Raw genomic sequence first — 13997 nt, 5'->3', positions numbered from 1 at the left:
AAGCCTACCAGGCTTCTCAGTCCATGGGGTTGCAAAGAGTCGGACACGACTGAGGGACTTCACTTTCTTTCACTTTCAAAGGCATCAAGACCTTATCATTTCAATTGTTCCAAATCTATAATTATTTAGACATTTGCAAGTAAAAAATGGAATTGTTAATAAAGTTTTTAGTTAACATCATAGAAATGTCTGATGATGTTTATAAAACAACACTTTTGCTCAAGATACAATTTACAAAAATTTTAAAAATTATTTTACCTGAAAATAATTCTCAAGTTCTTTCGAAAGAATCTGATAGAAAAGCACCTGCTCAGCTTGTTCAAGTAAGCGATCATGAAACACTCGGGTGGCTTCATGAACAAAGAACAGAGCAGCCATCTCTTTGGAGTTAACAACATACTTGTCAGCTTGCAGCAAACCTAGAAGAAGCTATTAGGAATTTAAAAACAACAATTAAAAAAACATTATCAGGTAGATTGCAAAGTAAAGCCTCATTTTTTTTTTTTTTGCAGGTTTATGTTTCTATAAAAATAGAGCAATAATCCCAGGCAAGGATTGTCAATTCCTGCAAGTGATAATCTGAACTTCTGATGAGATGGACAAGTTATAAACCAGAGAAAACTTGTATAGTGTCACCCTTAGAAGGAGAGGGCTCAAAAACTCCTCACAGGATTGCTGGAGATAAGTGATGCTTCTTAATGTTCTAAGACTGCCAATTTGGGTTAAAAAATTTATAACCCATTTCAAATATATGTACTATTTTGGGCTAAAGTCCCATAGCATGGAGATAAAAAGCAAACCAAAAAAAGACTTTTTTAAAAAAACATTTTAATCCAGAAAATTCTTAGACTAAATCAGCACTGTTGGCAATATTCTCTGGTGTAAAAGCAAGGCTTGTAAAAATTCAGCATGTTTATGAAATGCATACATGCTTTCATTTGTCTGAGAGCTGCAATAAACTCTCAGAAATAAAGCAAAACCAAAATCTACATTATAGCCTCATCACTTCTTTCCCTGATGAGAATCTTAGCCAGTATGTCCCCTGATGGGGACAGACCCCTCCCTCATATTCTCTGCTTTAGCTCCTCTTTGAAGTACCTAGATGCACAATTCTTGAATTTTTATACAGATGCTGAAACCCCCACCAAATAGAATAATTTACTACTGATGACCAGGAGAACATAGGCCTCAGACCTATTGGAGCCTAAGGATTGATAATGCTAACCCCTGTGACCTTGCCTGGTTACCTCACCATCAACCAATCAGAGCATGTGCACGAGCTGATCATAGACCCTCACCTGATCCTTAAAAGTCCTTGGCTGAAACCCTCTGGGGAGTTGGAGATGCTTGAGCACTAGTTGTCTCAGATTCCTTGTATGGCCTTACAATAAATAAACACTGAACTTTCATTCACCACAACCTGGTGTCAGTAGATTGGCTTTACTTTTTAACAGTCTTACAGGTTTCATCATTGAATTCTCTGCATGGAATTACTTTAATGATTCTTTTTAACTGGCTTATAGGATAAGCTGCTAACAGCAAAACTAATCAACTCGAATTGCTCTGTTTTCCCCCTTCTAACAATTAAGTGTTGACAGTATCAGTGAGTAGGGAAATGGAGAGAGAAAGTCAGTTCAGTAAAATTGCATTTTCTCAAGTTGAATTTTAAACTTGTTAGAGAATGAAATTTTAAAACAAACCTTAAATACATCTCGAAGATTAAACATGTAGTGACATTTTGTTGGAGTTGGTAACATAGTCTGACATACTTGATAGTATACAGCTAGAGAGCAAGATATTATTTGATCCTTAGTTTTCTGAACTTCTGGTGCAAAGTTATTGACAGAGAAATACATTCCCAAATGAACCTTTAAAGAGAAATTTTATAATTTAGTTTGCCAAAACTTTTAAGAACAGACTATTTTTAGTTAATCCCTACTAGAAAGGAGATGTATATGCTATAATGGAAGATCAATTTTGTTTAAAATGTTAATAATCCGAATTCATTTTAACCAGATGCCAGACTAGTACAAAGACATTCTGGATGTTGAGAACTGAGGAAAATTTCAATCAGTCCTAGTTTGGTGAAAGATTTAGAGGCCTGTGTTATGTGTTTTCTGGGGACAACTGATGCTCCACCTGTGTGTATGATACCAGTATACTGAAAATTCTTCCATATCCTTGTTGCCCAGGAGATGTTACTAGAAGAAATATAAAGTGATAGAACTATTATCTCAGTTAAGATTGGTATATGTATATATTCTATACCAGGTTTTTTGAAGTGTAGATTATTTATCACCTGTAGAATTACTAAGTACTTTTTGAAAAATAGATTAAAAAAATAATCTTTAAATTTTATGTTATAAAAAAGAAAAAGACAAGTAGTTTTGAAGAATTTAGTAAACTTGCATATATTTTTCTAATCAAAGTAGGTTTCAAATTGAGGCATTTTTCTGATAAGATATTTCAGAATTTCTTCTCTCAATTTTTTATTCTATAAGGAAATAAAAAAACAAATATTAGCAAAACTCCAAGTGTACTTTTTGGCAATGCAGATTGCTGAGCTCCATCTCAGATATATTGGATTAGAATCGCTGAGAAAAAAAGACTTGGAATTTGTTTTAAACATTAATTAAACATGCCCCACCTGTGTTCCTTATGCACAATAACTTACATTTTTTATATTTAGAGACAAATTATAATAGTAAGCCAGAAAATACAGAGGGAAAAAAAATCCATCCCCTTAAGAGAATTTTCTCTTAATATTAGTGGTTTTAATTTCTCATATTTTCTCTTATATATAGAATTAATTTTGTTTTTTTCTAGAAAATAAATTAGATGTATTACCTGGAAAATAGTTTTTATGGCAGTTTGTGGGAGATGAGGCAATACCAGAATGGAAAAATGTTTGAGCAGACGTGGGCTAATATACCTCCTACTAACTGGAAAAACACAAGCTGCAACTAGAGAGAGATCTTGGATATTCTGCGGGAAGAGTAAAAAGGAAGAGTAACTGAATGTATCTATAGAAAGTGAAACATATATGCCTATTTCCCAGCTCCAAAAGGACAAAAGGTTTTTAATCTTTAGGCACACTGGGGGCTCTGAGGAGCTCTGGTTCTTTATGTCTCAGTGTAGAAAGAATTTAACAAGAGGCAAAGTGATAAGAGTGATTTATTAGAATAGGATGCTTGTGAGGTTAACAAGCAGGTGGGCAGGAGGATGCCTCACCCAGAACTTAGTAGGCTATAGTTTTACAATCAAGGGAAAAGTGGGGAGTGGGAAAAGACCACATTCTTCCTCATTCTTGAGTAGATGTCAGGCTACCATCATCAGTTCCTCCTCATCAGGTGTGGGAGCTTTCTTGTCCCTACACAGTGAAAATGGGACTGTCATTGCACTATTCAAATCAGCAGAAAGGTGGTCTATGCTAAAAATGGTAAATCACATAAGGTTTTGGTATAATGTCACCTTGTCTTTATATTTTTGTTATTAGTGTGCACAGAGAAACATGTCTTCCCAATCAACAACTTGTTGTTTTGTTTTGGGGCATGTCTCACACTTCTGTTACATGGCTTTGTGGTTAAACAAACCTGCTTTCTTGAATGATCATTAACTTCCAGGGGTCTCCCATACTTTTTCCTTTATTAATACTTATGATTCCTTAGTGGGATTAACTATTAATCACCTTACCTTATCACTTTAGTCTGTCCTTCTCAATGACAGTATTAGTCTGTCTCCTTAGAAGTTGTTGCTATTGTTCAGTTGTTAAGTGGTGTCTGATGCTCTAAAACCCCATGGACTGCAGCACACCAGGCCTTCCTGTCCTTTACTATATCCCGGAGTTTGCTCAAACTCATGTCCATTGAGTCGATGATGCCATCCAACCATCTCACCCTCTGTCGTCCCTTTCTCCTATTGCCCTCAATGTTTCTCAGCATCAGGGTGTGGCTCTTCACATTAGGTGGCCAAAGTATTGGAGCTTTAGCAACAGTCCTACCAATGAATATTGAGGACCGATTTCGATCTCCTTGCTGTCCAAGGGACTCTCAAGAGTCTTCTCCAACACCACAATTCGAAAGCGTCAATTCTTCGGAGCTCAGCCTTCTTTATAGTCCAACTCTCACATACGTACATGACTACTTGAAAAACTATAGCTTTGACTATACAGACTCTTGTCAGCAAAGTGATGTCTCTGCTTTTTAATATGCTGTCTAGGTTTGTCATAGCTTTTCTTCCAAGGAGCAATTGCCTTTAAATTTCATGGCTTCAGTCACCATCTTCAGTGATTTTGGAGTCCAAGAAAGTAAAATCTGTCACTGCTTCCACTTTTTCCCAATCTCTGCCATGAAGTAATGGGACCAGCTGCCATGATCTTACTTTTTTGAATGTGGAATTTTAAGCCAGATTTTTCAGTCTCTTCTTTCACCATCATCAAGAGGCTCTTCAGTGCCTCTTCACTTTCTGCCATTAGAGTGGTATCATCTGCATATCTGAGGTTGTTCATATTTCTCCAGGCAATCTTGATTTCAGCTTTTGAAACTGTAATGCCAGAATACAGCCCAGCATTTTGCATGATGTACTCTGCATATAAGAAGTAACCCATCCTAAATATAATTCCAAGACATGTTACTTCTAGGAGGCCTTCTAAATATCATCTGGAAATAGCCCTGATTTCCACCCTGAGTCATTAGAAAATAAAGAATATGTTCCTGAGGCTTGTGAAAAGGATTCTGGTAATAAGTGAGAAATGAGGAGAAAAGCCTGGTGAATGGGTCTGTAGAGAAGATAGGATTAGCTGGTTGAGAAGAAGTTTGACTGCTTACATAGTATTTTGACATGTTACAACATGGCATTGTAAAGCTGGAATCATAACGAAATAATACAGTTTACACATGATGGGCTATTTTCAGTTTTTTCCTGCATATGTTCATGCCTAAGGCCTTAGAAATACCATTAAGAGGCTGCCTCATTATTTTCATGTCACTTCAAGAAAATTCTTTAGGTTGTGCATTTCACACCCATTTCTTGCCTTCTTTTTATCCCAGTCTCCTGGATTCTTCCTGGGGGCCTGCATCTCCATTCTGCTCTCTGCCTTGGGTTGATGGTTGATTTAGACAGTTTGAGTGGTATCTGAGTTGATGTCACTCACCAGCAAGTGTATGTCATCCAGGATCCTAGTACCAAGTTTATTTGAGACATGAAACAACCATCTAATTTTACAGATGAGGAAACAAGGCTCAGGAAGTTGAAATGATGAAGTTGGTTCTAGAAACCAGGGTTTCCAGCAAAGGAACCAAATAAGGAGAAAAGTACATTTACTTTTTAAAACATTAAACCCTTCTGATTGAGTTTAATGAATCAAAAATAATTACATAAAAATATCTCTTTGGAATTTTTTTGACCCTGTATGTAAGGTCTGAAAATTCTTTTATGTTCTTGAAAATAAAGACGTGAAAGAGTCTTACATAGAGATTAAGAATGTATTTCTTAAGCCACATTTTCACTAGCTTTTCTCATATGCAATAGTTGCTGAGGCACTGAAAAATTTGAATAACTATTAATGTGTTTAACAGTAGTGAGCATGTTTTTGACTCAGAAACCAAACCTATTGCAATTTTTATTAAGATTTAATCCTACTAAAAGTAGAATTTCTGTGAACCCACAGACTTGTGCTGAATTGCAAGATGTAATTACAATTGTTAAATTAGGATTTCAACTTTATGTCCATTTGACTAGATTTTCTAAATATCTTGTTTAACTCACTCAACATTGTTAGAAATATTTAACTTGTTACGTAACAACAGTTAACATGAAGAAAATCTTAGTATAAACTGTACCTTCCATGTAACTTTTTCAGTATCATAAATTCCTCCCATATCTAATAATTGTCTGATTAACTCCAGGGGTGGCTGTGTTCCATACATATCTGATTCTGGCATATTCAGATCATCAATAAAAATTACAATCTTAAAGAAGACAAAAGATTTTAAAAACACATATTAAACTCAATTTATGAATTAGGAATATTAAATATGCTATGCTAAGAATATACTAAGAAGAAAATTATATGTAATGACGTGTAGTTTTCTATTAAAAAGCAGATGACCAAATTCTATTTTGAATATATGATTTTAGAAAACAGTAATCTCTCAAAATAGTGGAAACTACTCATTCTCTATAGACTTCCAATAATTATATCTAATTATAGTTAGAAATGTATTTGATGGTGGACAATGGAGAAGGCAATGGCAGCCCACTCCAGTATTCTTGCCTGGAGAATCCCATGGATGGAGGAGCGTGGTGGGCTACAGTTCACGGGGTCACAAAGAGTCGGACATGACTGAGTGACTTCACTTTAAAGTAATCTTATCAAGGCTATTACACAGGAATGTGAATATTATTCATGCAGAATTTACCTATTGCATGCCTGCTATTGGCAATGCACTGTTTTAGGTATTTCATTATTTATTTAACATATGTCCTGATTTAGGAATAAAATTGTTATCGGGAACTAGACTCTTGAAATTCTGCTGCAAATGCTGTTGTCAGGGGCAACCAGCAGAAAAGTCAGGTACATTTCCAGTTTTCAAACCTGTGTTACTTTCTACCTTTGAAACTATTATGCATTTAAGTGTACTGATTGTATTAATTATTTCACATGAATTAGCCCCTTTAGATTGCTTTAATCTTTGTAAAACAAGTAAAGATTTAAAAAATACAGACAGCTATTTATTTTGAATTATCTAATTACATAATTTGTAACTATCATATCAATATTATCTTTTTTGGGTAAGACACTCTGTTTGCCCTCTATCACAAACTGGGTAATTATAGGTAAACCAATTTGACCAAAATTTTGCCTACTTGCATTTTTTTTTTCTATGATTAGGTTGACCAATTATTATTCTTTTCAAAATCCTTAAGACATACCCAATTAAGTAAAGAGTCATAAAGTTTATTTAAATCTTCAGTTAAAATTAAGGAAGGGAAACCTGAATCAAACCCTTGAAAGCTCTCGAAATTGATGGGCACAGGGGTTAAACTCAGGGGTTCTTAAGGGCCCTCATGTGATTTTGTTACTAATCAATCCTGAATCTTGACCTTCAGCTTATTTTAGGAAACGACTGGAATCACTGATTGTAAATTTCAGTTGTGACAGAGGGTTTGTTTCAACAAGTGGACAGTTAGTAATGCACCAAGCAGACTGACAATAAAAATAAGGAACGCCCAATACCACTTCAAGAAAGTAGGAGTTGTCCAAGTTATTGCAAAGCTATTCTCTTAGTACCTTTCCTCGATGCTGTGGATATCACAAAGTTCTCTCCCTTTCTTTTGGAAAAAAATGTGCTGACATATACAGTAAAAGGTCACTGACATCTAACTCATTTTCTGGCCTTATCTACTCACATTTAATTCAGATTCCAGTAGCTTCTTTGAGCCTTAATGATTTTGAATCAGTACAATTCTTCATGTTGTAAATGGAGTTATATTGATCTGGAAACCAAAGTTTCCATTATAAAGTGAATTTTCTAGTCATGTTCAGGAGTGTAGTTACACTTGTCTTTCCCCATATATTAGTATTAATTAAAGTAAGTCACTATCACTTGAGTAGTATAAGCACATTAGTCAACAGGTATGGGAGATGTTTTACCCTATTGTTTTTTGGTGCTCCAAGAGAGTCTTTAGTTCTTCTTACTAACTTCTTAAGAATCATCTCCTTAGTTCTGGCAGCTGACGTATTGATGTTAAAATTTATTGCAGAGACTATAATTCCTTTATTACTATTTTTAAATGAACTTTCATCAGTTTTAACTTCTGCCTTTTTAGTAATCTTATCTATGATGCCACATATAGAAAAAGGTCAAGTTAGAATACTTTCAGAATATTTGTGCTTTACTAACTTATTACAAATATAAAAAATCACATAATTTTACTCTACTATTGTCATTTTCAAGAAATTACTCTGAGGACATTTCGGTGAGAGAAGGAATGCCAACTATAAAATGTTTCCAAGTGTTCCCTTACTTTTGTGTGGTTAAGAGTGTTTCTTTGCAACCATAGTCAAATGGAACAGTGTGAAACCCAGGTGTGCTCAGTTGCTCAGTGTGTTCGACCCTTTGCAACCCCATGGACTGTAGCCTGCCAGGTTCCTTTGTCCGTGGGATTTCTCAGGCAAGAATACTGGAGTGGGTTGCCATTTCCTACTCTAAGGAATCTTCCTGCCCCAGGGATTGAGCCTGCGTCTCCTACATTGGCAGGTGGATTCTTTACTACTGAGCCACCTGGGAAATCCATGAAAACTCACAGAACCCTCTTTTTATTTATGCACAATGCACACATATAACTTTCTCTGCTTTTAAAATATTTAGATTTCCAACATACTATATTTATAACAAAATTACACATGAACCGCTAAAAGCAGCAGGTAGGCACTGAACTTAGGACACGTTCCTTGAATGAGCATCATCTAGAAGGATTATTTGGGATGGATGATTATTTTGGTAAAAACAAAACCAAACAACCCTTCTGGCAGGAATTTGGGGGCCAGACTCCCTTTCCCATTCTATAGCTATCTCTGGACCACCCATCGTTTCCTCTTCAGACAGAGCAGTTGCTCCTCACACTACTAAATCAGATTTTTAAGGCTGAGGCTCCTGAAGCTCAATTTGAAAACTGGGGCTTCCCTGGTGGCTCAGAGGTTAAAGCGTCTGCCCGCAATGCGGGAGACCTGGGTTCGATCCCTGGGTTGGGAAGATCCCCTGGAGAAGGAAATGGCAACTCACTCCAGTATTCTTGCTTGGAGAGCCTGGTGGGCTACAGTCCACAGGGTCGCAAAGAGTCGGACACGACTGAGCGACTTCACTCACTTATAGAATCACAACTTTTCTACTGCAGTATTTCTAAAAGCATTAAAGAGCAGGATAGACAGATATTGCTTTCAGTTACTTCTAGACTTAGTCTGTTTCCACTGATGAGCCAGGATACTGGCTTTCTGGTAAGCAATTTTAGTGTCCCTCTACCATAAGCATTCTTTCTAGCTTTCCAGTAGGGTAGAAGAGTTTCAGATGATAGAGGATGTTTCTCAGATTTAAAATTTTAAACTAACAATTGAAAATTTTATTCTGAGATATTTGACAGTATGAAATGACATGCATATGACTGAGATAGGAAGGTTTTAAAACTACTGTAATACATACCTAGACCTCCAGTTGCTGTTTTATGAGTTTCAGAAAGCAAGATGCTGATATTCTGTTTGAAGCTATTGGAATAAAATGTTTTAAGGATTCAAAATAAGCTTATTTACCATAGTAGCCAATTGAAAAAATATAATGAAAGTATCAAGGTTTGGCTGATTTTGCTCTTATTGCCTACTAAGAAACAACTATACACTTTTTCCTGTTCACAGTTTGAAAGATAAAATTAGTTACCATTAAAATTGATATTTGAATTTAACAAAACATGGGCTTACTCTTAAAAAACAAACTGAACAAATTCTTAAAATGCCAGGCTATAGGATATTTTCTATGGATGGTAAGCTATTAACTCTCTTGTCCCTTCATAAAATGTGTTTTGCCTAATGGCTCACTCAACAAAAGGCCCATTCACTTTTATTTTGATTTTGTCTTCAGGGGTTTCTTTTTTTATTTTTTATGTTATCTTTCTTTATGGTCACTTCAGTTTAAATACTGAACATATAGTAAAATCAATTTTTTCAGACTCCATTATTTTTGATTATCATATTTCAGTAAGGAAAGATTCTTATTGTATTACATGCTTCAAAAATTATTTCTCTGCCTTTTTAAGGCCTTATTTAGGTGTAGAAGGATACTATTAATATTCCAAAATCATCAGTGTGAGAAGTAGATTATGGTGGCTTGGACTAAAAGTGACATTGAATAAAAAGCAGCAGAGGAATTCAGATGTATTTTGAAGACAGCACAGGCTTGACTAATAGAAGACTGGCTATGCAGCAGAGGAAAATGGGGACACAGGGGTTGGGAGGAATCAGACAGGTTATTGGGGATGGGCAGGTGAGGCGAAAAGGGGGAATTCAGAGGTGATTTGGAAGTTTCAGGCTTGAATAACTGGGTCTCATTTATTGCAGTGAGACACACTGGAGGAAGAATTGATTTGGAAGAGAAATCAAGAGTTATGCTTTGTCTATGTTACTGTAGAGATGTTCAGGAGATATCCAAGTATACCTGTGACACAGGTCATTGGACATATAAGACTCATGATTAGAGGAAAGGTCTGATACGCATAGCTCCATAATTACAGTTTCTTATTCAGTTCAAACAATGTTGGGCTTCTCTAATATTTTAACAGAATCAGAATCAACTTAAAACACAATCTTTATTTGCACAATTTAGATTTCTTTTTCATTACTTCTTTTTTTCCCCTCAGGAAGAGACACAGAATGACAAAGTTCTTTGTAAAGAATACTTTTTATATTTGATAAGAAGGAAATTTATGTTTAATGCAAAAAACAAAAACTAAAACCCCAGATATACGCTACATCATATTTGTATGTTTTAGTTGCATTTTTCCAGGAAGGAAAATAGCTTGTAATTGTACTTTGTTATGTAGAACAAACTGAGATCTCAAATTTAGTTTTTTATCTTAAATAAATGTAAGAAATTTTCACTTAAAGAAATTAATCTAGTTGTTAATACTCTGGAAAAGTAGAGATATTCTTCTCACTTCTCTTTTGAATAATTCTGCCTTTTCACATAACAGGTTTGCTTCTTTAAAACATGGTACAGTTATACATTAAGGCAAACTATGTTTTTACCAGACAAATCAAATTTAGAGTTTAATGTATACAACCTTGATTTTTTAATTTCATTATATAATAGGACTTCTCCTAAAATTGATCCATATTTCACATCAAATGCTCCTGAGCCCTCTAACTTTTCAAGCATTTGATTAATGGCAGCAGTTTTTCCAACTCCAAAGTCTCCTAAGGGGAAAAATATGTTAAATTAGATTTATATACAAGAAAATTAGTAGATGCTAACATATTAAAATGAAACAATAACATTTGATATTTGAGAATTGCATGAAAACTGTGTTTTTGCTCTTCCATTTTAAAAAAATGTGGTTAAGAATGGGTAAACAAGTTAGTATGTAAACCTCTCGAAATCATTTGAGTTATTTACATCTTTCTAAAGAGAAAAGATTAGGACTTAATCATTATCTTTAATCTAATGTTCATTTATATCTATGGCAAACCTTTTTGCTTACAGCACAGCACAACTACTACATGAAATTATTTTTCCCTGAAATTTTTTGCCAACGCAATCTGGGAGACAAATCTGATGACTAGCGATTTACTGCAACAGAACAGAAAATTATGACCCTATAATTTACCAAATATTAAGTAAAACTAAGAATTTCCTTTGACCAAACTGAAAGCAAGGTATGGGTTATCTGAGACTTCCAGCTTCATTTTGCTTGAATACTTTGAATACAGAACTGGGAAAGTGATACTATTGCCTTTGGTGAAAGGCAATACAACTTAGAAAAGATAACTGAATGGATTGAAATAAATGTTAAGAAAGAGTAGAATCTGTCTTGAATTTCTCCTTTGACAAAGGTAAAGGGTTGAAATATTTTAACAATGGGTTGAGGAATTATGTGTACACATTTTTTTTTAAAAAAAATCAGGCAGTTTCTTTTTGTTTCTGACTTGCATGTAGTTATGTGCGTAAACTGAAGTGAATCAGTGATGCCAATGGCCCTCTAAGGACCTTAGCCCAGAGGCCCTGTAGGCCATGCTTATATTAATCCAATAGCTCTACTTCTGGAATTTGCCTTGAAGGTAATGAAAAGAGGGAAAAGGTTTATAATGTTCTGTATTGGCAAACAGGGTTTCCCTGGTGGCTCAGCAATGAAGAATCCGCCTGCAGTGTAACAGATGTGTGTTTGATCCCTGGGTAAGGAAGATCCCCTGGAGAAGGAAATGGCAACCCATTCCAATATTCTTGACTGGGAAATCCCACGGAGAGAGGAGCCTGGCAGACTACAGTCCCTGTGGTCACAAAGAGTCAAACATAACTTAGAGACTAAACAGCAAAAATTGGCAAACCTGGGGAAATGGGAATTCATACATTGTTAGTAAGAATGTATATTGAAAGAGGTACTAAATCTTTTCAGGGCATATTTTTTCCCACTTGTAAAATAAAATATTTGGACTACATAACGATTAAGCTCTTCCTAACTCTGAAATTATATTTAAATATTTTTAATACCTGTGAGAAGTACTGGGCAGGAATTCTTTAAAAGAAGGCTTACAAGAAAAGAAAGGCATGTTGTGTCTCTGGTAGCAATATAATTAATGCTCTCTCCACATTCTGTTATCTTCAAGAGGTTTTCACTGGATCCTTGAGGATCAGTTAGTATTGAAGTTCCTGTTAAAATTTTTTTAAAGTTTTAAATGACCTATAAATAAATGTTATTTTCATCTTTTAGATACTAAATACTTTCTGGAAAAGTCTGTACATTATAAAACAATTTAAATATATACATATAAGCCACTATTGCTGCAAGTGCCTGGGTGCCTCTGCTGATCTCAGAAAATTTCCCTTTCATTCATACTTCATTCATACTTCGTTCATACTTTGTGAACTCACAACACCCATTTCTAAGTCCACCACATACAAACTGATTTTCTACCACCAAACATACTCAAATGCCCTCATATGCAAAGTAAGTGTCTCTACTTTCCCTCCAGTAAAAATGAAAGTAACTCTCCTGCCAAAGACTCCTGCAATCCTTTTTTTAAGAACATCACTTCTCTGGTAATTCTTCCCCCTCATCACTATCAGTCTGTCCTTTCTATTGGAATTTTCCATTATATAAACATATAGGTGCTAGTATCGCCAATCTTTTTAGTGATTGAACCATATGAAATTGGTATTTTTCTTAAAAATCAGATGAATATGGCCAATTTCATGTGAAATAAAATGCACACGCACACACACATATGCCCCAAATGAAACCAAATCTCTCTTGATCCCATAGCCTCCTATTACACAGCCAAAACTCTCAAAAGGGTTAAATACTACATAGCCTCACTTCTTCATCTTTCATTTTACTCCTTTTTAAGTTAAAAATTAATACATTCACATGGTACACAATTCAAAACTATGGTATGCAAAGGTATGCATACATGGTCTCTTTCTCTTTCTCTATGTCCTAGTTACCTAATTCCCGATATGTGGATACCGTTCTGCAATTTTTAAAAAGTTTAGTGTAATTTTAGAGATCCTTTTATAACCTTAAAGACTTTTTTCTGATTAACATTGCATTTAATGAATGTATAATAAAATATTCACCAGTGCTCCAGTGATAGATATTTATGGCATTTCCAATCTTTTGCTATTACAAATAAAGCTAAATTTATGTCATTTTTGGACATATGTCAAATAATTTCTTATAAGTAGAGTTGCTGGGTCACTATAAACTTACATATGACTTATAATTTCAATAGATATTGACAAATTGTCCTCTAATGTTTGAAAGTCTTTGAGGCCTTACCCCTTTGCCAAAAGTATCAAACTTTTTGATCCTCATCAATATTATAGGTGAAAAAAATGTATCTAATTCTAGTTTATTTTGCATTTATTATGAGTCAACTATATCTCAGAGCCATTTGTTTTTCTATGAACTATTTATTTATATTCTTTATCCATTTTTTTTTCATAGAAAATGGGCAACTGGTCTTTTATTTTGAACTGTAGAAGCTACTTACATATTAAAAAAATTAGCCTTTGTAATACACAACTTAATGGCTGAATAACAGGTTTGGTAAGCATGTGATTTGCTCCCAAGATATGACAGGTAGCAGTTTTTCCAAGTGGTTAGCCATGGCATAACAGGGGTCATGAGCATTCAAGCAAGACTTCTACACTGAGTCTTTGCTGCCAACATCTGATTTTTAAGTTAGCGTCAGATATCACGATTTTTTTCGAGTTACTGCCTTATTTATAGGT

At 34.9% G+C, this 13997-nt stretch overlaps 1 protein-coding gene across 1 annotated transcript in view; it reads right to left on the bottom strand.

The window, feature by feature from the left end:
- LOC138090212 (dynein axonemal heavy chain 14-like) overlaps window positions 1–13997 on the bottom strand; it is a 301641-nt gene that overhangs the window by 126027 nt on the left and 161617 nt on the right. Inside the window, exons 38-45 of the mRNA XM_068985722.1 lie at window positions 12255–12413; window positions 10828–10963; window positions 9201–9262; window positions 7655–7839; window positions 5841–5969; window positions 2848–2985; window positions 1701–1868; window positions 259–429 (exon numbers count right to left, since the gene is read on the bottom strand). Of these exons, the coding sequence (XP_068841823.1) occupies window positions 259–429; window positions 1701–1868; window positions 2848–2985; window positions 5841–5969; window positions 7655–7839; window positions 9201–9262; window positions 10828–10963; window positions 12255–12413 (1148 nt within the window). The remainder of the gene's footprint in view (window positions 1–258; window positions 430–1700; window positions 1869–2847; window positions 2986–5840; window positions 5970–7654; window positions 7840–9200; window positions 9263–10827; window positions 10964–12254; window positions 12414–13997) is intronic.

The sequence above is a fragment of the Capricornis sumatraensis genome, chromosome 14 (genome assembly GCF_032405125.1).
Source record: "Capricornis sumatraensis isolate serow.1 chromosome 14, serow.2, whole genome shotgun sequence".
NCBI classification, from domain to species: Eukaryota; Metazoa; Chordata; class Mammalia; order Artiodactyla; family Bovidae; genus Capricornis; species Capricornis sumatraensis.
This window is presented reverse-complemented; position numbering and strand designations above follow the sequence as displayed.